The sequence below is a fragment of the Danio rerio genome, chromosome 7 (assembly GCF_049306965.1).
Source record: "Danio rerio strain Tuebingen ecotype United States chromosome 7, GRCz12tu, whole genome shotgun sequence".
Classification (NCBI taxonomy): Eukaryota; Metazoa; Chordata; class Actinopteri; order Cypriniformes; family Danionidae; genus Danio; species Danio rerio.
This window is the reverse complement of record NC_133182.1, coordinates 72,102,001-72,126,899: the sequence shown is the minus strand read 5'-3', so window position 1 is coordinate 72,126,899 and position 24,899 is coordinate 72,102,001. Positions and strand designations below refer to the sequence as shown.

At 34.1% G+C, this 24,899-nt stretch overlaps 1 protein-coding gene across 1 annotated transcript in view; it reads left to right on the top strand.

The window, feature by feature from the left end:
- The window catches only part of ctr9 (CTR9 homolog, Paf1/RNA polymerase II complex component), a 36,784-nt gene that overhangs the window by 187 nt on the left and 11,698 nt on the right, over window positions 1-24,899 (top strand). Inside the window, 17 exon segments of the mRNA NM_001083583.1 lie at window positions 3,253-3,351; window positions 3,428-3,667; window positions 6,432-6,549; window positions 7,883-7,972; window positions 9,958-10,214; window positions 11,617-11,724; window positions 12,202-12,438; window positions 12,532-12,621; window positions 12,714-12,842; window positions 14,815-14,998; window positions 15,095-15,183; window positions 16,674-16,859; window positions 16,946-17,033; window positions 17,258-17,406; window positions 19,809-19,925; window positions 22,600-22,745; window positions 22,826-22,897. Of these exon segments, the coding sequence (NP_001077052.1) occupies window positions 3,253-3,351; window positions 3,428-3,667; window positions 6,432-6,549; window positions 7,883-7,972; window positions 9,958-10,214; window positions 11,617-11,724; window positions 12,202-12,438; window positions 12,532-12,621; window positions 12,714-12,842; window positions 14,815-14,998; window positions 15,095-15,183; window positions 16,674-16,859; window positions 16,946-17,033; window positions 17,258-17,406; window positions 19,809-19,925; window positions 22,600-22,745; window positions 22,826-22,897 (2,399 nt within the window).

The window sequence follows — 24,899 nt, the reverse complement described above, 5'->3', positions numbered from 1 at the left end:
ATTGTACTACTGCTCCATGGATAAATTAGCTATCAGCTGCTAACATGCTATCATTCACGCGCTTTAGACGAGTGTACATAAAATTAACCAACGAACGAATGCGAGTGACACAAATGACCGAGTTCGTCCTGGGCGTAAAGTTATGACTGTGATCTTGTGTGTGAACTTGTGAACTGTGTTATGACTGTGAACGTTACAATGATGTGAAATGGTTGTTTATGTCTATTTATATATTGTAGAACTTTTTGGAAAAAAGTAAAGCACTCATAAAGCAATAATAAAATATAAGTAGGCATGAACATAATAGTAAAGAATTATTATTTTTTAATTTAATAATTATAACTTTTTATTTACATACATACATATATATATATATATATATATATATATATATATATATATATATATATATATATATATATATGTGTGTGTGTGTGTGTGCATAAATACATACATACACTCACTTTAATCTTGATATGAATCTAGATAAGAATTATTCAATTCCATAACACTCTGACCAGTCCTTACTCCTTATTTGCATCTAATACCCCAGTTTGTCACGGGGGCATGAATGAAATGTTCATGAGTTAAAGTGAAACTGCCGAACTACAGTTAAAGTCACTCAAAATTACAGGAAACTCTTACATGAAAGCACTTAATCATGTTAACACCTTAATTATATTATTGTCTATTAAGGCAAATAACTAGATTACAGATGTCCATGTAAGCGTAGTCAGTAGTGTCTTCGAAGTAAGAGAAAACTCCAGAAGGGCATTCTGCTGATTTGATTCAGAAAGGCATTTTTTTGTCAGACGGCTCACCGGTTATATGTACACCCGCGCTAAAATATCAAGGTGAAAGTCATCATAGCTTGCGTAGAATAAAACCAGCTCCCAAACCAGCTTTGAGAATAGATAAAGGGCGATATTTTTTATTGCACGATAAGAGTCTTGCGTTAATGCAGCATGTTAACACTGATAAAGGCCCACCACTAATATACTGTATATATATATATATATATATATATATATATATATATATATATATATATATATATATATATATATATATATATATATATAAACATATATAAACGTGTGTGTGTGTTTGTGTACATAGATATATGTATGTATATACATTTATGTGTTATATATAATTCTGTGAATTAAACTGCACAACCCAAAATTAAATAATGCTCATCAAAAGGATAAGAGTTGACTCACTATAAAACAAAGATGATTGGTTTTATTTTATATATTTACATTTATGATGAAAAAGTGTTGTTATGGATGTGATATCTTGTGGTTGTGACAGATGTGAAATTGCCACTTGTGTGACTTTGGTAAATCAAATAGAATAGTTTGACATTGACAGATGCATTTTTGAGTATTTTTAAAATACTGTAAAATACTTGCTTACCCAAAAACCCCAGAAACTGTTTCTGTTTTTTGGTGTAAAACCTTTTTTAATGGCAAGGTTGACATTTGCTCTGTTTTTTTAGCCATAGTTCAACAGTGCATTATTAAAATGACTTAAAATTGACATTATTAAAATTGCAACAAGGTGCCATAACACAGGCGAAGTTCCATGTACACATTAATAAAATATTACCACACAACATCCATACATCAATATGTAGATACATCCCCCTCCCCCCTGGACTCATTTAATGACCTAATGGCCACCATTATAAAATAACTTCTGGTTCTATTTGTCCTGCAAATAGGAACCCTAAAATGACGTCCTGATGGCAACAGCTGAAACACAGAGCACAATGGGTGATCCGGGGTGCATAGGATACCTTGAGCTCTCTTTAGAACACAATTATGGTAGATTAGGGTTTATGCTTAAATTTATGCTTGTTAACATTAATGCACCGTAAGTTCACATGAATTAACAATATCCATATTATTATTAACTAACGTTTACAAACATGAATCAATTCTTTAATAGATGTGATGTTTATTGTTTATCTTAGTAAATACAGCTAATATAACCTTATTGTAAAGTGTTATCATTAATATTATTATTAAAATTCAATATTATTTCTCAGAATATATATATATATATATATATATATATATATATATATATATATATATATATATATATATATATATATATATATATATATATATTAGGCGTGTCACGATTTTGATTTTTAATCGAAATCAATCGAAATTTATGCTCAATTTGGATTATTGAATCAAAAAATAGAATCGTCGATGCTGCCACGCCCCCATGTCAGCTTGGCTTGCCAAGCGGGAAAAAAACAGGCTTGTTGAAGTGCTTGTTAAACTGCAGAAGCAGGAGACCCGTCGAGAGAACTTAAACAACGTTCGTGTTGTCGACAAAAAAAATACAGTTGTGCAAGCTCTGCTATTTACGTATTACGTACAGTTCGTCCGATAGACAACACCGGCATCGCGATCCTCCGCCCGCTCCCGTTGCAAATCCGCTCGCGAAAAGTACACACTCAGTCCCTGTTTACACTGTCTTTGTTTTTAAATGGCATTTTAGAACGACAACGATTTGACATCCACAGTGGCGTGTAGCATTTCTGAGCAGCCCTCCTTCCTCTCTGCCTCTGAAAATGCACATCACGTGACCACACAGACACAGACGCACATACAGCCTTGCGCTCGAGACAGCAGGTCCAGGCAGTCAGAGGACTGCTTCAATCTTTCACTCACTTGTACTTAGTAATTTTAGCGAACACCTCAGATACTGTTGGCTGGTTCCTGTTGGTTGTGCGTCTTTTTTACCGACGCCATTATAACGACACAGATCACTGCCTATTCACGAGTCCCGCAGAAAAAGTGATTGACAGGTGGTAATTATGTGTGTATCTTGCCTTTATTCATTTACTGTATGATTTGTTTATGGGTAAAACAAAGACCATGCAGGTCAGGTAGTTTAAACGGTAGGCTACAAATAATTAATTGGTCATTTATTAATTAATTATTCATAATCGAATCGTGCCTTTAGAATCGAAAATGTAATCGAATCGAGGATTTGGAGGATTGTGACACCCTTAATATATATATATATATATATATATATATATATATATATATATATATATATATATATATATAATGGATTTATCAGGAATAAATAAATGGATAACTAAATTTATGGCATTTTAAGGTATCTATTGTAGCTAAATGAGCCATAACAGCCAAATTCACTGATGGATCTTTATCTCATTGTCATCAGTGACTTGCAATTAATTTGCTTTTTCATTCTCAGGTTATCGAGCTCGACTTTGACCAGCTACCTGAAGGAGATGAAGTCATCAGTATCCTCAAGCAGGAGCACACGCAGCTGCACATATGGATCGCACTCGCTGTAAGTCACACGCTTGTATATCATGTCATCGTTAGGAGTTCTGGAGCAGTAACTCCTCATCGCTGTTTCTTTTTAGCTGGAGTACTACAAACAAGGCAAGACAGAAGATTTTGTCAAGCTGCTGGAGGCGGCGCGCATCGACGGAAACCTGGATTACAGAGACCATGAGAAAGACCAGATGACCTGTTTGGACACACTAGCAGCTTATTATGTCCAACAGGCTCGGAAAGAGAAGAACAAGGATGCCAAAAAGGATCTCATCAACCAGTCCACTCTTCTGTACACCATGGCTGATAAGATCATCATGTACGATCAGGTAAATCAAGATTAAGGGAGTCACTGTCTCGTTGAAGATGTCATTGGGTCTTATTCACGAAGTATTATGTAAGTTTTTCCTATGTATACGCACATTTGAACCTCTTATGAAAACTTTCCACCTAAATCACAACACATGGATCATTTTTATTGCTTTATTTATTATTTATTTAACGCTTCAATGTTCTTTATTGTTATTTTTTTAGAAACTTTATTTTATTTATTTTTTAAGAAAGAAAAAAAAATTAATAGAAATAAAAATTGCAATAACATCGGAACTTGAACAGTTACAGGTTACATATTTTTTTACAAGCCACATAAACAATTACAAATAAGGATCAGTTTACACCAGTGGTTCTCAAACTGGTACATCTACCACTAGTGGTACGCGGGCTTCCTTCTAGTGGTATGCAGAGATATCAAATGTGTCATATATACATGCTACATATATTACAAAATTGATCAAAAATGATTTATATATAAATTTAACATATAATATTATTTATTAAATGACATATTACCTGTATTTCTGAGGTTCAGGCAACATTTCCAGGTGTTGATGAATTGGCTACTATATGTTAATACCTTACATTTAAGTACAGCACTTTTCTTTTTACTTTTTAAGAACATTAACCTACAATTTTTAACTTTTAAAAGCCCATTTTAATTTAAATGTTGACGTTTTTAGTTTGATTTTTTAGTTTGTTTTTTTTTTACATATAAGCACAGTACATTGTTAACGTTCAGACTATTTATAATCTTTTAAATGGCTGACAACAATAAATATTCATAATACTAGAAATTAATCAGCCACATTTTAGAACTGTGCAGAGCTGTAGCTGGCTTACTACGCTTCTGCATTTCAATGCTGCTCAATATGGTGGTACTTGGATAGACAATTTTTTTTTTTCTGAGGTGGTACTTGATGAAAAAAGTTTAAGAAACAAAGGTTTACACAATGTAAATGCATAAGCACAATCCATTTCTCCCAATATTGCAGGTCCCTTTGTCAACATGTATTAGTTTTATTGTCTTTTTAGTGTTGTCAGGATTACCAGTTTACAGATTCCGATGTTCATTTTCATTTATGAAAGCGTGTAACATTGCAATTAGTTAGCCACGAAAGGCTGCAATGTAAATGCATTTATGTAGGCTGCTAATAGATATATATTTATATATGAGCAATTCCAGCGTTATAAATGTGACATTTAAAGTAAAAATTCAAAACATAGATTTAAAGAGAATGTATATTTTATTATTATATTAAAACGTCTGTTTATATTTTCAAAACTACTCACCACAGAGTTTTGCGATCAGAAAAAAAAAAACATACGTTATGGATGTGACGAAAAAAGTTATCAAGTTTACAGTATACAACATACTTTGTAGGAATTCTGTGAAGTAAACTGCACAACCCAAAATAAATAACGCTAATCAATAGGATAAAAGTTGGCTCACTATAGAACAAAAACGATTGGTTTGTTTTTATTTAACTTTTTTGCATTTATAAGGAAAAGGCTTGATTATGGATGTGGCATCTCTCCATTGTGGATGTGACGGCTGTGAAATTGGAACTTGTGTGACTTTGGTAGACTAAAAATAATAGTTTAAAAACATTGACAGAAACTGTAAAATGCTTGTGTAGAAATGGTTTCGCTATTTTGGTGAAAACTTCCTTTTTTCTTGGCAAGGTTGACTTTTGCATGGAATTGCTCATATACAGTTAATGCATGTTGTATTCATTTTAATTAAAGTGAGTTCTGCACATTATTGAGAATACTGAGCTGAAGCTTGACTTTGCAAAATTAAATGGCAAACGTATATCACAGTATTAGTCAGAAAAATTGCAGTTAGGTATTTTTGTGAAATCGCACAGCCATTTTTGGCATTTATGCAGTTTTGTAAAAAACAAGGTAAACATGGATCTCTGTGTGGTAGTGTTCTAAGTACAGGTTTAACAAATAATACATTAAATAAGATTCTGACGGTATGATAACCTTAGATAAAAATGTCACTTTTTTTTTTTTTTTTTTTTTTACAGTTTTGTGATTACTGCTTTAAAATACATTCTTTTTAAATGTCTGGGTAAAAACAACAATTGTTTTCCCCTTTTAAAACAATATATTTTATTTTTTGAAAGATTTCAAATGTTTTGGATCAGTAAACATTTCAGGCTAAATAATTCAAATGAATCGTAGACCTCTGCTGTCTTCATTAGTTTCAAAAACACAGATTTCTTCACAATTTAAAACATCATCTTTGGATATCTTCTCTGCTGGAGATACTGTTGTTCTAAAAAAAACAAACCAAAAAAGTAAATAAAAAATCGTACACATACCTTAGGAACGGTATTACAGAAAATTTTGGCGGTTTTAAAACCTTGATTTTTTTTTTCAAACCGCGTTATACCTTGAAAACGGTTATCGTCTCATGCCTAGTACCTATTAAAACACAATGCACATAAAATAATGCAAATATGAGTAAACATAAAGAATACACAGATCCTTTTTGTTTTTTGCCACAAAACTGCAAAAAAGCTGAAAATTTTATTTGTTGCTTGTTCATTTACAGATTCAAAACTTGGTGAAATGCCTGTCTAACGTTTAATTCTAAACACTTTCAGGTCTTTTTAACTAAACCATAATAAACCATAACCTTAAATGATAAGATTTATAACTGGGATTATTTTGGTCACTATATTTAGGATATGAAACATTTATACCATTGTATATCTAATGTTTTTTGATATTTTTGTTTTGTCACAGAACCATCTTTTGGGGAGAGCTTGCTTTTGTCTTCTTGAAGGAGATAAAATGGATCAGGCAGACGCTCAGTTTCAGTTTGTACTGAACCAGTCAACCAACAACATCCCTGCACTCCTGGGTAAATATCTCACACCATCATTTGAAATCCCTGATTTCATCATCGAGGTTTCAGCAGTGATCTTTCCATAACACTGATCTGAACAACACTGAAGTGCTATAGAGATAAAGATGAATTGAATCAAGGTGAAATCCACACTAAAAAAGGCTAAAAGAGGCTATAACAAGCTGTCTGTATAAACACACACAGCACCATACTGTCTCTCATTCACACACATATATAAACATATACAGCACCAAACAAAAACACACGTACGCACGCGCTTGCTCGTTCAGGAGCGATATTGTAAGACCGCCCACTTCTGTTAAATTTACACCAGAGTTACCAGCCGCTACCGCGATTAATTCGGAAATTTATTTCTGCGTGGCATGAAATCTGGTCGGGTGCTGCAACAATGCACAGGTACTCCCGCAGTAATGCAGACCTATATCCAGAAGTATGTTGTAACAACCGAGAGGAAAAGAGAGGGGAGGAAAAGTCACGGCAGCAGCCGAGAGGAGAGGAAAAGTCACGCCAGCAGGTGAACTGAGCCACAGAGATAGACAGATAACTAGAGTTCACTTTCATTCCCTCAATCGTAGAGAAATAGGGGCTTCTGCTGTAAGCGTCAGTGAATAGATTGTCCAGAAAACACACACACGCAGTAAAATTGTGCACAGTTTCTGCGTTTTTATGTAGTTGGCTCCTGGAGGACCTCCCTCGCGACAGAACGCATATGAGATAAATGACGTCAGTACATAATAACTGGTTATGATTATTACTGAACTTATACCGAATTGTCCGCGACTGCATCGTGGTGCACCGAAGAAACAATAAATTTTGACACCCCTATATATATATATATATATATATATATATATATATATATATATATATATATATATATATATATATATATATATATATATATATATATATATAAATAAAGTGTTATATATAAAGTGTTGTGTGATTTTATAATTATATTTAATATAATATTTTAATGTTCATGAATGTATGAATCTATTTAATGCACCCTTGCTTAATAAAAGCACTTTCAATCGTTTCCTCTAACTCCAAACTTTTAAATAGTTATGTATTACTTTTGTAAACTTACACTATTCACTGTTTTTACTGTGATTTTGATCAATAAATACTGTGATTTTTAAAATCTTTTAGAATTTTATTTCTATATGATCAGTTTTGCGAATGATTTATTTTGAAATTGTTTGGGTTAGTTAGGTACTGACATGTATTATTTTTGCATACAAGTTTACATATGATGTGAAAAAAAGGAATTTCATGACTGATTTTCATGATGTTAATGATCATTGTTGTTTATGTCACACCACAGGTAAAGCGTGCATCTCTTTCAACAAAAAGGATTACCGAGGAGCTCTAGCCTACTACAAAAAAGCTCTTCGCACTAACCCTGGCTGTCCAGGTAAATTTATTTTCCTTAAACTGACCACTCTTTGCAGAATACAAGTTGAAGAAAAAATAAAGGCTCCAGTGCACTTTCAACCAAAATAAAAACTTGTGTGGTGCCATTCTGAATAAAATCAGTCACTGTGTTTCAGTAGTGGCGAGTGATATAGTTAATTTTCCTCTGGCTAGTGAACAATTTTTAATTATCACTGACTTGAGGCACTGACAAAATAGTTATTAGTTGCTCAGGCTTCTTTGAGAGCAAAGAAATTATATAATAATATTACTATCATGTAAATAATAAGGGTCAAGATGATTTGCAGTACCCAGATGAGTCATGCTATTAGTTTAACCCATTGTGATCTAGAAATAACATACCTTGGAATGTCAAAATTGGCCAATTAGATTAAAATTGGCCTCCTTTATTTCAGAGTGTGTTTGTTTATGTTTGTATGTACACTTTATGTATTTTGTGTATTAGACTAGGGCTGCACAACATTGGAAAAATCTGACAGTGCGATATTTTGATTTGCTGCCATATATGTTGTTATATGAACCTCGTTTTACCAGTTGATTTGAATGACTTCATTTGGAAAGATGTCATTAATTTAGAACAACTGGGATGATCAAGTCTTTTTCTATGCAGTGCATTTGCATAAATACAATCAATACCATGCATATATAATTGCAACAGAACAAAAAAGAAAGTTAGAAAACAATGGTTTTCTGGAAAGTCGAACAGTATTTAAGAACAGAAATTGAGCAATCAAATATAAAATGATACGATCATCATTGTATAAATCATTTGCAAACATAATATTTAATAATATCTACATCTTTTAATCTTCAATAAATAATCTAATACCACAATGTGGGTATTGTGGATACATACTCAGTGCTCAAACGATACATTGTTCAGCATGATATTGAATCATATTAAATTACGGAATTTTGTTTGGAATTAATAAAGTATCTAACTAAGTATTCAAGAGAAACATTGATGGTTATTATCGCATGGCTCTTTGGAATACTTAATTCTGATTGACCAATCACCACATTCTAAAGTTTGTTATTCCTAGATAACAACTGATAAATAACTAAAAACAGGCTCATTCGTGGAATAACACACACACAATATAATGGAATAAAATACTTTTGAATGTCGTGATTGGCCAATCAGAAACAAGTATTCCAAAGTGTCATGAAATAATATCTACTAACGGCCAAATTTCTGAGTCTGTGTTCCCACCTCATTCCACACCAACCCAAAATACTATAAATTCTGAGTGTGCCTCACACAGGTGAGTGGGCTTAACAAACCACCATGGGCGTAAATCTGATTTAAGAGTAGGGGGGACAATAAATATAAAATGTCTTTCGAGCATTTTTTTGTAGGGGACACAAATAATACAGCCGAATTGTACTAATAAAGATATGCCCCCGCAGTTAAAAATAGTTTCATCATTATTATTATAGCATGGAGACTACGTCATTATGATTATTTTTTTAAGTTTTTATCAGGTTCAAATATAAAGCAAATTGTTCATCAAAACTATTTATTGCATTGTTTGTTGTGTTGTGTTTACAACCCTCGGATGGGAGGGGACATGTCCCCCCTGTCCCCCCTGGGATTTACGCCCATGCAAACCACCTGTAAAAAACACACTCATTCATCTCATTAACAGACCTAAACACTGTGCATTTATGAAGTGTGCTTCACACAGGTGAGTGGGCTTGACAAACCACATGTAGAAACCACTCTCTTTCAAAAAAAAAATCTAGCACTCTTACTCTAGCACAAAATTTTCTGAGCACAAACAAGTTAATTTGTATAAATTGTACTTGTTGTGTGTATTGCCTCTTCTGGTTGAATCGCTGAATGCCTCCTTAATTGTAAGTCACTTTGGACAAAAGCGTCCGCTAAGTGGAAATGTAAAGTTAGCAGGTCAGATGCATCCGGTTAAGACCGAACTGATTTCTGTGTTATTTGTTTTATTTCAGCTGAGGTGAGGCTAGGCATGGGCCACTGCTTTGTCAAGCTCAACAAACTGGAGAAAGCTCGCTTGGCATTTGGAAGAGCTCTGGAGCTCAACTCCAAATGTGTAGGAGCGCTGGTGGGTTTGGCTGTGCTGGAGCTCAACAACAAAGAGGCCGACTCCATTAAGAACGGCGTCCAGCTGCTCTCCAGAGCCTACACCATTGACCCCAGCAACCCAATGGTGCTCAATCACCTGGCCAATCATTTCTTCTTCAAAAAGGTAGACATCTGGAGAGACATTGAATAGAATGTGCTATACATGTACAATTTATATCAAAAGTAAGCCTTAAAACTGTTTTAGATTTTTATCTTGTGTATCTTATTTTTATTTATGTATTTTATCCTATGTATTGTTTATTCTTGTTGTCTTAAATTAAGAAGTATTACAATTTGAGATATTATAGTCAAAATCATATCATGCCAAATGTAATTTTTAATTAATTATTATAATGTATGCCCACTACACATTTATCATTTATTTATTTATTTATTTATTTATTTTTGAGCTGAACTCCAAATGTAAGGGAGTACTGGTGTTTTTTATTTTTTTAATGTTTGTTTTTAATCCCGTCAATGGCCTTGCTACTACTTATATATGCAAAGTTTTGCACATTTACAAACCCAGCACAGCTATGCGCTCTGTTGGCCAACTTCAGCTTGAAGTCCCTCGGTCAAGATACAAGCAGTGGGCTGATCGCTCTTTTGCAGTGGCAGGTCCTAAATACCCTTACTGCTGAGCTTCGTACAACCACTGACCTGCAAGCTTTAAAATGTTAAAAGTTTACATTTTTGGGATATTCTGTCTATGGTTAGATTGAATAAAAATATAGTAAAACTAGCAATATGGCAAAATATTGTTACACTTTAAAATATGTTTAAATATGTTTATTTAAATGTTCTTTATTTACATGTTCTAGATTCATTACTCCAGCCTTCAGTGCCATTGTTATTTGTCTGACAAATTTATAAATTAATATAATATAATATAATATAATATAATATAATATAATATAATATAATATAATATAATATACAGGTGTAGTCAGAATTATTAGCCCCTATTTGATTGTTTTTTTCTATTTTTTAAATATTTCTTAAATGTTGTTTAACAGAGCAAGAAAATTTTCACAATTTGTCTGGTAATATTTTTCTTCTGGAGAAAGTCTATTTTTTATTTTGGCCAGAACAAAAGCAGTTTCTAATAATAAAAAAACATTTTAAGGTCAAAATTATTAGCCCTTTCAAGCTAATTTTCTTGGGCAAAAAAAATTAACTGGCTGGCTAATAATTCAGGGGGGCAAATAATTCTGACTTCAATTATATATATATATATATATATATATATATATATATATATATATATATATATATATTTAATGCACCCTAAATAAAAACATTTTTTGCTGTAAATATTTATATAATTTTGCTGTATAATAATTTATTTCTGTTGATGTTTTTTTTTTGTTTTGTTAATTTATTAGCATTTTTTTTTTTTATAAAATATTGTAAATTAAATGAATTCAAAACTCTTTCTCTCAAAAAGGTAAAGCTAGAACTCTCTTGCGATCAGCTTGTGGTCTGTTTTAAATCTGTGGTTTAATGATGTCCTCTGTGTTTTTCAGGATTACAGTAAAGTGCAGCATTTGGCTCTTCATGCGTTTCACAACACAGAGGTGGAGGCGATGCAGGCAGAGAGCTGCTATCAGTTAGCACGTTCTTTCCATGTACAGGTAAGAAACATGACTACTATATTTGCCTGAATAGTTTTATACTGTAATGATATATTGTATTAACTATTTTGGGTTACAATTTATAATAAGGTTGTATTAGTTAAGTATAAAGTACATCCAGCCCGATGTGAAATGCAGCACTGTTGTATAAGACTGAAGGGCGTTATTCTGCGAAAACAACCCCCTAGCTGTACTTTATCCCGCTTATTATAATTTTTTTTTAATTTAACAGAAAACATTTTTCTGAGCTGTAATAGTTTATTTAGAAGAAGTTATCATATTTCGAAGTGAAAAAAACATATACTATGGTGTTTGCGGGTCTTAAATACTAAGTTACCTATTAACTGCGTATGCCAGTTGTTAAGAAACCAGGCTAATATATCAGTCTACTAAAATTCCCTGTGTTGTGTAACATCAGTAACAAATAATAATAATTTTGCTTGCATCTTTGTTTTTTTTTTTTTTTGTTTTTTTTAGGAGGACTATGACCAAGCGTTCCAGTATTACTATCAGGCCACTCAGTTTGCTTCATCCACTTTTGTACTGCCATTCTTTGGTCTGGGTCAGATGTATGTTTACCGTAGAGACAAGGAGAATGCCGCGCAGTGCTTTGAAAAGGTTCTGAAGGCTTATCCCAACAATTACGAAACCATGAAGATCCTTGGGTCACTATACGCCACATCAGATGACCAGGAGAAGAGAGATATTGCTAAAGTATGACATTAAAGTATGGAGTTGAAATCACAGTTAAATTATTAATTATTAGCCTCCCCCTGTGTAAATATAAGTGTTTTTTTTTTCTAATAGGAACATCTGAAAAAAGTCACAGTACAATATTCTGATGATGTGGAAGCCTGGATTGAGCTTGCCCAAATTTTGGAGCAAACAGACATTCAGGTAACGGGGATAGTCTTGCAATACATTTGCCTCTGTATTGATTTAAGTAAGATGCATTTCTCTCATGCTGGATCACCCATGTTTTCCTTCAGGGTGCTCTTTCTGCATACGGCACTGCCACTCGCATCCTTCAGGAGAAGGTCCAAGCTGATGTTCCCCCTGAGATCCTTAATAATTTAGGGGCTTTACACTTCAGATTGGGAAACCTGGGTGAGGCCAAGGTAAAATATATTTTTTTATTGGCTCTAATTACATCTAAATTGGCTCTGAATCTAATTTGGCTCTACAAATGTTCTGGTTCTGCTATCGATTTACGTTCTGCACAATTATATATTGAACTAAAAATTATAGTATACCAAACCATACCGCAAATATGGTGTTTAACCCTTTCACATTGTAATATATTCCCCGTGCATTAGTTTTTTTATGTGACTATTATTTATAATGCATTACTTTAAAGTTACCCTGGCGAGACATCAAGTTTATCATGTGACACAACAGCCCTGATGATTTATGCTTGTTTTTCTTTTGTATTTGTATTTTCTACAAATATTGAGTTGTGAAATATCTGATATCTCAATTCTTAAATATGTGGAAGATCTGCTTTTTATCATTTAAACTGCTTCATAGGGTGTTTCACAGTACTAGGTTGCAGCTGGAAAGGCATCCACTGCCTAAAATATACAGTTGAAGTCAGAAATATTATTTTAAAGATAAAATAAATCTTTTATCAGAAATGAGTTATTAAAACTTTTATATTTAGAAATGGGTTTAAAGGAATCTTCTCTCCGTTAAAAAAATAAATAAATAAATAAAAATATTGGGGTAAAAAAATAAACAGGTGGGCTAATAATTCAGGGGGGCTAATAATTCTGACTTCAGCTGTATGCTGGATAAGTTGGCGGTTTATTCCACTTCGGCAACCCCTGATAATTAAAGGGATTAAGCCAAAGGAAAATGAATGAATGAGCTGCTGAATAATGATCATATTAAAATTAGAGCTGCTGGACTTACAACATGTTAATTAATCTTTTCCCAAAGTGCAGTAAAGTAACTGGCTATTTAAATAGAAGAAGAATAGAGTAAACGTACAAGCTACCCAAATTCTGTGTCTGTTGTGAAATAAAGCACATAATGTTTGAGAAAATTTTGATTATTGCCATCTCCATGGACAAAAATCCAAAGGCTTTCACAAGGCAATGAAGCCATGAGCGTGTTTGCAAATGTGAAACTGATTTTATTAAAAGTTCAACAAAATAATATTGAATGAGTTATACTTCAGATACAGTATTGTCTGTTTGTGTATTTGCATTTAAAAATTGTTTTAAAGCCAGTGCATGCTTTGTATTCTATTCGTAAAAAGCAGAGTGAATATAGCATATACAAACTAAAAACAGTAGATCGAAATTAGTGTCAGATTTTCTTTGAAACATTTAAATTTTATAATTTGACAGACACTTCTATCCAAAGACTTTCAAATGAGGGTAGAAGAATCACTTAAAATCACCAGAGCAGCAATATATAGATGCCATGACAAGTTCAAGTTAGTTTAGCATTTAAATAAAGTTTAACCCTAAAGTCCTTTTTAGGGTTGTCACAGTGCTGAAATTCAATACTAATCGATACTGAAATTTAAAAAACGTCCATTTTCCGCTAACATTTGAGCGCTGTTTAGCACATTCTTAAACAGAGTTGATTTGCCGTTGTGTTCACGAGCTCACCAGAAATTACTGTGATTGGCCGTGAAGGTCATAAGTTCATCAAACTCGCCAATGTTCAACAGCATTCAAATGTTAGTGTGAAATGGACGTTTTTTAAAATGTCAGTACCGATTGGTATCGAAATCCGCACGTTTTCTCAGAATGTTTTCCAATGTTTTCCCAGAAAAGTGTTTATAAAAAAGTGTGCGGTGCATATCGAGAGGAAAGGGTACGTTTCCAACATATTGCTTGTCAAGCCCACCCACTTGTGTGGAGCACACTCAAAATTGCACAGTGTTCTCCCAGAAATATGAAGTGTTAATAAGAAAGTGTGTGGTGCATATGGAGAGGAACAATTTCATCCAGAAATCTCTACTTAATAGAAAGAAACAGTTTGCTTTGGAAGTTATTCATATTTATATTATTGAGACTATAATTAAAAAATGGAAAAATACATTATATAAGTAACTCACACATCTCAATATCTTTGTAGAAATACTTTCTGGCTTCTTTGGAGAGAGCAAAAGCTGAGGGTGAGCACGATGAGCATTATTACAACGCCATCTCTGTCACAACCTCTTATAACCTGGCCAGACTCTACGAGGCCATGTGTGAGTTTCACGAGGCTGAGAAACTCTACAAGAACATCCTCAGAGAGCATCCCAACTACGTGGACTGTATGTATATTCCAGTATTCGTGTTGTGTGATTTATTTATTTGTTTTTGTTTAAAAGAAATGGTCAGTTAATTTGATTCATTTGATTCTTTAACAGGTTACTTGCGCCTCGGGGCGATGGCACGTGATAAGGGAAATTTCTATGAAGCTTCAGACTGGTTTAAAGAAGCGCTTCAGATCAACCAGGTAGACAGTTCTTGTGTTTATACATAGGCCTACGTATATTGGAATTTTATAAATCTGTATTAATCCAAATAAGCAAATCGTTTCAAATTGAGTAATAAAAGACTTCAAAAATCAAATATGGGATTAAAAAAATTACAGCCTAATTGTGGACTCATGACATCACCTTCTATATTGGTCATCATGTGGCCAAAATCTTGTCAATTAAAGACTTAATTCATATAAATACTAAAAAAGAAAGAGCTGAGTGAGGACACAACACAAAAATGTGGAATTAACATTTATTTTCATCAGATTACATGTGTCTGCTGCCTCATTACAAACATACAAAGCTAATTTTACAATATACTTGTTAAAGTAACAAGTTGCATGTTGTATATTGTGTTTGGTCAACTTAAATTTGCCTTTGTTTTGCAAACTGCTTGTTATATTTCTTCTTAATTTAAAATATAAACTATTTCTAAATAAAAATAAAATACAAATTAAATACTGTCATTTAGAGTATAAACAAATAAGTTGCCAAAGGAAACAAAAGACTTGTCTTGTTTTCAGGCAGGTTTTTATTTATTTTCAGACAAACCCATAGCAAAGGAAAATCAGGAATTTCAATATTTCGTGGACTAACCTTGATTTTTCAGTCACAACTAATGAAAACATTAAATACATATCAATACTTATTTATTTTAAATGTTAAGAAATCTTATCAGTCCATTATAGATTTAATTAGATTTGTTTATTTGCCATAGATTTTATAATTGTATTATGCATTTAAAATTATCTTAATTGTATTATTATTATCATTCTAACTCGTTTGTTTTATTCTAAAATTAATGATACTCTTTTGATCATTTAAATAGGTCATCATGTGACTGATCCAAGCATGTGAACTTCCTTTTTTTTTTTATATTCAGTGCTCTAAAACTTTTGGCATCCATCAGTGAATTCTATTCGGATCATGTATTTCTAGACTTTTTAGGCTCTTTAAGTGTCATGTGTTTATTTTCCTCAAATCTATTTGAATAAAATTCAATTCAAGTTTATATGTATAGCGCTTTTCACAGCTTTACAAAAAGGTGCATATTGTTACTACTTTACAGTCAAAATGAGAAAAGAATCCAGCATGTCTGGGTAAAAAGATCAACTGCTGGAGATTGCAAATGACAGCAGCCGTACACATATTGCGTCTTTTCCATTCGCAAGCTTGTTAATTCCAATGAAAGTGCGCAGCTTGTGTGCTCATATTGAGAGTGACACGCTCGCACCTTCCAGGCACACCCAGTTCAAAACATCTTAACTTTTCCGAATACCAAGAGGGCAGGTAAAATTATCAAGCATTGACCGGTTCTTGGTTATAAAAAATCTTAGGGACCACTGGTGTTTAAGTTAGACAGTATATGCGCATAGTTAACCCGCAGCTATATACTATATAGTGTTCTTCCAAAAAAGTAATGTGTAAATTACATGTTTAATGAAGTTTAAAATGTGTTTTGTAGGATCACCCTGATGCCTGGTCGCTGATTGGCAACCTTCACTTGGCAAAACAGGAGTGGGGTCCCGGCCAGAAGAAGTTTGAACGTATCCTCAAACAGCCCTCAACTCAGAATGACACTTACTCTATGCTGGCGCTGGGAAACGTATGGCTTCAGACGCTGCATCAGCCCACCAGAGACCGGGAAAAGGTGCTTCACTTCATCCATCATGCGTTGTCGGAATTTATTTTCTGTGTTATTCATTAACTCTCTTATTGTGTTTATTTATTTTGCAGGAAAAGCGTCACCAGGATCGTGCGTTAGCGATCTACAAACAAGTTCTGCGGAATGACTCCAAAAATCTATATGCTGCCAATGGCATAGGTGGGTTTTAATAACTCTTCTAAGGCCAGATTCAGATGTCCTGATTCATTTCATGTGCCCAAAAAGGCACCTGTTAATCACTTTGTCATGTGTTTTTTTTTTTTAGTTCTCATTCACTCATGTTTCTCTGCTTCTCTAATGTGTGTATGCTATACTGCATTGCACAGATGTGTTCACAGATAAACTAGCTCCATCACGATAAGCATTTTCCTTCTGTCACGCAGGTGCTGTGTTGGCACATAAAGGTTATTTCCGAGAGGCGCGAGACGTCTTTGCTCAGGTCAGAGAAGCCACAGCAGAGATCAGTGATGTCTGGCTCAATCTGGCACACATCTATGTGGAGCAGAAGCAGTACATCAGTGCTGTGCAGATGGTGAGACAGTAGATAACTGTAGCAATGTTTAAATAAATGTCTTTTTCTACTTGTATAGAACCAAATGTCCACCCTGGTTTCATCCTCACCATCCTGGTAATGTAGATGTTGGACTGAAGCAGCTAATATTCATGTGCAGAGGGTTACTACTGAGAGATTTCAACTGCTGTCTGGGCTTTCACTGCCTTTTTACACCTCCCTTTCTTCATGTGTTCCATGCTTTTTCCTTGTGTCATTTCATTGGATTACACATAACTTAATTTGTAAACTAGGCAAGGCAAGTTTATTTATATAGCACATTTCATACACAATGGCAATTCAAAGTGCTTTACATAAACAAGAATACAAGAAACAAGTAAAATAAAAATAAAAATAATAATAAAAATGATTAAAAAAAAACATAAAAATGGGTAAAATGTGATATAAAAGAATGAAGAAGAAGAGAAAAACATAATAGTGCAATCTGACGGACGCAGCACAGTGCTCATTCAGTAAAGGCACAGCTAAACAGATGTGTTTTCAGTCTTGATTTGAATGTGCCTAATGTTGGAGCACATCTGATCATTTCTGGAAGCTGATTCCAGCAGCGGGGAGCATAGTGGCTGAAAGCTGATTCACCCTGCTTTGACTGAACTCTTGGAACTTCTAGTTTATATGATCCTAATGATCTGAGTGGTCTGTTTGGTTTGTATTCAGTGAGCATATCTGTAATGTATTTAGTTCCTAGGCCAGGGGTCGGCAACCCAAAATGTTGAAAGAGCCATATTGGACTAAAAAAAATATATATATGTCTGGAGCCGCAAAAGATTTAAAGCCTTATATAAGCCTTATAATGAAGTTAACACATGCTGTATGTATCTATAGTAGCTATATTAGCCTACTATAAAAATAACTAAGTTGGCTACAAATACATAATGAGCCTTCATGATTAAATAGTCACTGAAATCAGGTGGTTGGTGTTTATTTCGTTGTCATTTAAACACTTCAGCACAGCCTCTGGTCTTTCAGTGGTATTAATTTGATCATTTGATCCACCTGCCTGGCATCCCGCCCTGCTGATAGAAACCTGTGTCGCAGGCTATGACGCAAATCTTCGTTGACAAAAATGTTGAAATTAAATATTAATTCTACACACTTTTACAGCATTTGAAAACGTAAAAAAATGTTTGTCCTCCAATAGAAAACATATTAAAACAAAAATATATACTAACCTTCCCCATCTTTTTGAACATTTTTGAAAAAGCTCCAGGGAGCCACAAGGGCAGCGCTAAAGAGCCACATGCGGCTCTAGAGCCGCCGATTGCTGACCCCTGTCCTAGGCCTATAAATCCTATTTAGTGATTTATAGACCAGTAATAATACTAATAATAAGTAATAATAATAAGTCTATTCTGAATGTAACTGGGAGCCAGTGTAAAGACCTGAGGACAGGTCTAATTAGTTTTTAACTAATTAGTTTTGTTTTCTTTGAATATAATGCTTCGGTTGTTACCAACATCTGGTGACAATTTCAAGTCAACAGAACCTTTAGAAATATGTTTTCTGAGAAAAAAAAGGTGACGTGTATAATGCTTATTTCCCCCGCTGTACCAAGTCAAAGCTACATTAAGAGTTCAGTACATAAAAACGACTGAATCTCACACATCAATCACCATTGTTTTCTTGTTCTCATGTAAATCCTACTGTGTAAAATCCGACTGTAATGGCTGCGTTTGATTGGCCGAAATGTTTTCTAGTTGTGATATTACAAGAATAAAAAATTCCACTTATTTTAAAGTTCATCTAAGCTTATAATTACTATATATATGTGTTACTCTTATTTTGAAAAAAAGACCAGCAGTATAGAGCTCCCAGGTATTGCACCAAGGCATGCAGTATCTTATCTCATCACAGATTGTCGTCAGAAAGCAAAAATCTAAAAACATTGATTTTAAGTTTATTCAATGTCCCCTAAAAGATGCATGAAGTCTGCTCAACCGTATTACTTTAACATGTATATTGTGATATTTGCTTGGTATGTTTGTAATGAGGCAGCAGGCACATGTAATCTGATGTCATATCACTCCACTCTTTCTGTGTTTTTTTTTGGTGGTGAAAGGACAGCCGTAAACTTTAACAACTCCTCTGTTTATGCAGAGTATTATATTAATTGCTGCCTGTGTTTTCATATACATTAAAGCAGCAAAATACAACTCTAAATACATTTATGGCTCATATATTCTCATTTTTTGAGAATATGGCCACAATGTTTTTGTCGGTGGTGTATCATCTTTAAAACAAAATAAACAAGACAGAAAAGGACAGTGGTGAGAAAGCAGCTGTTAAGAAAGCATCTGATCCTATCGATGCAGAGGCGTTTTGTTGTGTGTCTCTACTTACCGACTGCTTTTGTATCTCTTCAGTATGAAAACTGCTTGAAGAAGTTCTACAAGTATCAGAACACAGAAGTGCTGCTGTATTTGGCCCGAGCGCTCTTCAAATGTGGAAAACTGCAGGAGTGCAAACAGACTCTTCTGAGGGTGAGTATTAATTATTTAAATCACATGTATGTATGTGTGTTTGATTTTTGATTGTCTTCATGTATATTTTGCATCTTCTAGATAAACCTTGTTATATTATTTTTCAAAAACTAAAACTTCACTGAAACCGTTGTGTATAATTATTATTTATTTAAATTATGTAGTTCTTTCTAAAAAAAAAAAGTATGTTTGTATGTGTATTTAGGAATTTTGTCTTGAAGAATATGTTATAAATAACTATAAAAAAAGACTCCCACTATACCTATTTTTGACTGTCTCAGTCTTCCATATCATACATTTAGATTCAATGAATGATGTTACGGCAGCCACAGGACAAAGGTGCCAGTGCGCTTACCACACACTAGCTATAGGTGGAGTGGAGAGATGGAGATACAGCCAATTCGGTGGATGGGGATGACTGGGAGGCCATGATGGATAAGGGCTGATTGAGGAAGTTTGGCCAGAACACCGGGGTTACACCGCTACTCTTTATAAGAAAGTGCCCTGGGATTTAGGTACTAACCAGGCTCAGCCCTGCCAATCTTTAGTAAGCAACCGATCTTGGGCTGCAGGGTGGTATGGCCATACCTGCCAACACTCCCGTTTTTACCTGGAGTATCCTGTATTTTCCACCCATTTCCCACCACCCTCCCGTTTTGTTATCTCTTCTGGAAAACTTCTGTAATTCCACCCTATGTTTGTGTCTCTCTACATTCTGGTCAGCTTTAGAGTTGGGTATTGAAACCTGGTGCCATTATAGCACCGCTACCTTTGTAACCGGTATGTACTGAACCAAATCAGCATATAAATTTTGGTGCCTAATTTCGGTGCCACTGGTGCTGTCGACAAGGACGTGAGAGGCATCAAGGGGTGCATCAAGAGCACACATAAGTACGCTTTGTCACACCATCTCTAAACATTTAATTCTAAACAGCTTTGAGGTATACGGACAGGCGATGTCAGCCGTTTGTTCTTGTTGCTTAGGGAACGGACGCACGCAATACATCGCATTCTGTGAGCGAGAGCGATTCTCTTCAGATCAACGCGCATGATCATGTTCATCAAATTTGCTTAAACTAAGCTTTTTAATGCATATTTTACAAGCAAGGATTCTGACACAGAAACGTGAAGCAGATGCTTTACAAAAATTGCGTGCAAGGGGGAAACACATCAAACTTAATGACACATTTGAGGGCACATGGAATCAACTTAAAGGCAGAGGAATGCACTGTCTCTGAAAGCTTGCGACATCATCTGGCACTTTCAATGAGAACATACATGGACACCAATGCTCTGATTTTAATATGATTAAGACAATACTCTGATTAAGAGTCTAGACTACCATGTAAACAGTGAATTTTTTTTTTTTTTTTTTTTTTTTTTTTTTAGAATCGTAAAAGACCACAGACATCTTTGTCGCGAAATGCGGAGGCTTTTTCTTTCCATTCAATGTTTGGTTTCAAATTCTATTAAAACGGCACTCTTCCGCCAGTCCTTACTTAATTCTTAAATCAAATACCTCAGTTTGTCATGGAGCATGAATGAAATGTTCCTAGAAAAAAGTGAAACGGCAGTTGAAGTCAAAACATTAAAAATGAAACACCTGAAATTACAGAAAAATCTATAGTAAACATAGATAGCGTGACGATGCAATGACGTAAATTGATGTATGTACTAAAACATGTAAGACGGGATCATAAAAGTAACAGTCAAAAAGCAACTCATGTAAACACCTTGATCATATCTTTGTCTTATTCAGATTAAGGCATAATTAGATCACTGATAACTATGTAAACATAGTCACAAGCCCCAACCCTGGGAAAAAAGGAGTTCAGTATTTTGATGTCAGCCTTTCCACAGGTTAGTATAAGCTAATGTAATTTTATAATGCAAATCTCAAATTCATGCTAACCAACAAATGATCTAAGGAAATATATTCATGTAATTCAAATATATAAAATAAGAATTGATGTTTACTTTAAACTTTAATTATATTGTTCTATAAAAAATATTTTTGAAAGATTTTGTCAAATAAAAGATTTTTCTAGAGTCATCCACCATCATTTTGTGGCTCAAAATATCGGTTTAGGCACCATTTTGGCACCGGTATTGATTTAAAAATATAGATTTAGCACCGGTATCGATATAACCCTAAGTGATACCCAACCCTAGTCAACCCTCTTACATTGGTTAAAAAAGTAAATTTAAAGCACTGATTTTTGACGCTTCAAGTCACTTTCACAGGAAACTCTGGAAAACATGTAATTATTTTTCTCTTAACAGTCATTTATTCCTTTTTTCATTCATTTCCAACACGGGGAGAACATGCAAACTCCACACAGAAATGCCAACTGGCCTAGCCAGGACTCGAACCAGGAACCTTCTTGCTGTGAGGTGACAGTGCTAACCACTGAGCCACCGTGCCGCATTCTTTTCTCTTAATAATTTATGCAAAATGTTTAGAATACAGTTTTTTCTTAATTACACAAATATATTTTAATAAACTGTTATGTGATGCACAAAATGTTGAAAAATGTTAATCCTGTTACTGAACGGTTCTATACCTCCAAAAACATCTGTAGTTCAACTAGAGATATGGTGTTACCGATGTTTCTGACTGCCTATTTTAAAAAAATATATGTTTTTTTTTTTTTTTTTTTTTGGTTGTACTCAGGCTCGTCATGTGGCTCCAAATGACACCGTGCTGATGTTTAATGTGGCTCTGGTGCTGCAGAGATTGGCCACGCTGGTGCTGAAGGATGAGAAGAGTAACCTGAAGGCCGTGTTGAGTGCTGTTAAAGAGCTGGAATTGGCTCACAGGTATGTGATCTTTAGCCAATGGCGATGCACAGCTCAAAGTTTAGAGATGACTCCTTCATAACCCTCTGGTATTCTCTCAGGTACTTCAGTTATCTCAGCAAATCTGGAGACAAAATGAGGTTTGACCTCGCGCTGGCAGCAAGTGAAGCAAGGTACATTTGCTTTTCTTTTACAATTACTTGTTTTTTGTTCATGCCAGATGTGATGTCACGGGTTCATCAAAATAAGCCAATCTGATGACTGGTGACAATACTGACTTATATACAGTTATTTTTTTATATATGTGTGTGTATATATATATATATATATATATATATATATATATATATATATATATATATATATATACATATACATATACATATATATATATATATATATATATATATATATATATATATATATATATACATATATATATATATATATATATACACACACACACACACACACACATACAAATATATATATATTGGCCTACCTAATAGGAAGGAACATAGAAAGATTATCAATAAATGAGCAACATAAAAATAAATAATAATAATAAAATATTTTTTCCTAATTAAAAGATGCTACCACAGCTGACCAATAATAAACACGATAGAGAACATTAGTGATGTGACGTGCGCCGAGGCTTCGAAGCATGTATCAAAAAAACGATTCATCTCGCAGTGAAGCAGTGTACCGGAGCTTGATTTGTTTTGCCATCATCACGTGATCAGTGACGTCAGAAGCTTCATTTTCACCTATACCCACGTGACTGCTTCGAATTTTGATTCAAAGGTTTAACCGTCGATTGCATACATTTCTACTGTTTCAAAGCACTGCACCGGTCCCACACACCAGTAATTCAACTAAAATACAATAGTAATTTATAGTAAAAAGGTTTTGTACCATACTAAAGTGTATTATCGTATTTTTGTACAACTATCTTTAAAGAAAACCACTGCATATCGTAGTATAGTGTTTAACAGAGACCAGCTGGCGAATATCGCCCAAACACATCACTCACATAGCCTCCTCCTAGAGCGTTCGCCTCCCATGCAGGAATCGCTGGTTCGATCCCCGCTTGGAACAGGACTAGTTGTGATATGATAAACTTTTGAATACCTTGGATTTTACTGCAGTCATCAGTGGTGTAATGTAATATATCTTATGTGTAAAAACTACAGTAATTGAGTAATTTGTTTATATTGCTGTTGTTGTATTACTACATTAATGAGTCGGTCAGTTGTGAACATTTGACATTATGGCAACACAATGCTTTCCCACACTTTAACCAGAAGAGGTCCTCATCGAGCTCTGATTTAGAAAGCTTCGAGTAACGAACCTTTTTCCGATACAATTGAGTCGAGCGCTTCACTGGTTCAGAAAGCTTCATTTCACCATCACTAGAGAACATGACCGTTTGGATCACAACCCCCCCCCCCCCCCCCCCCTACTTCTGAAAGGGAAGGACTAGAAAATAAATTTTTATTCCAAAATAGCCACCGCGCCATCTAGTGGCTGTTTCCCAAATCGCACTAGAATGTCGCCTCTTGGTCATTCTATGCTCTTTGGCCTGCTTGAGCAATTTACTGCTTTTGTTGTGCTTTAAATTACAACTTTTGAATATATTTGTAAAAAAAAAAGCCACATTGTACATGTTATGTAGTTTAAAAAAGTTAAAAAAAATACAACATATTAACATTTTAATGTAGAAAAAGCCAAAGTGAGTGTCTTAAGAAGCAAAAATAGTTCAAGCTCAAGTTCTATTTATTTATATAGCACGTTTCCAACTGCCACAAGGCTGCACATAGTGCTTTACAGAGAGAAAATAAACACATGATATGAGCATAAACCAGTAAAAACAGCAATAAACACATAATAGGAAGGAAGGTAATCAATAAAAGAGCAAGTTTGGATCTCCCAATCCAACCCCAATTTTATGAACTGGCCCCCATGACAAACTAATTAAATAGCCCTGCCCTAAATAAACCTCATATTTTATTAATTTAGTCATTAATACGTTACGTTATTATCACGTCAGTCATTAACTATTATAAAATACATACATTCATTTATATATTTTTGTAACAAATAGGAATTATGAACATGTATATTTTTATTATTATATATTTTTGTAATGCAAATATTTATTTCATGAGACAGAAA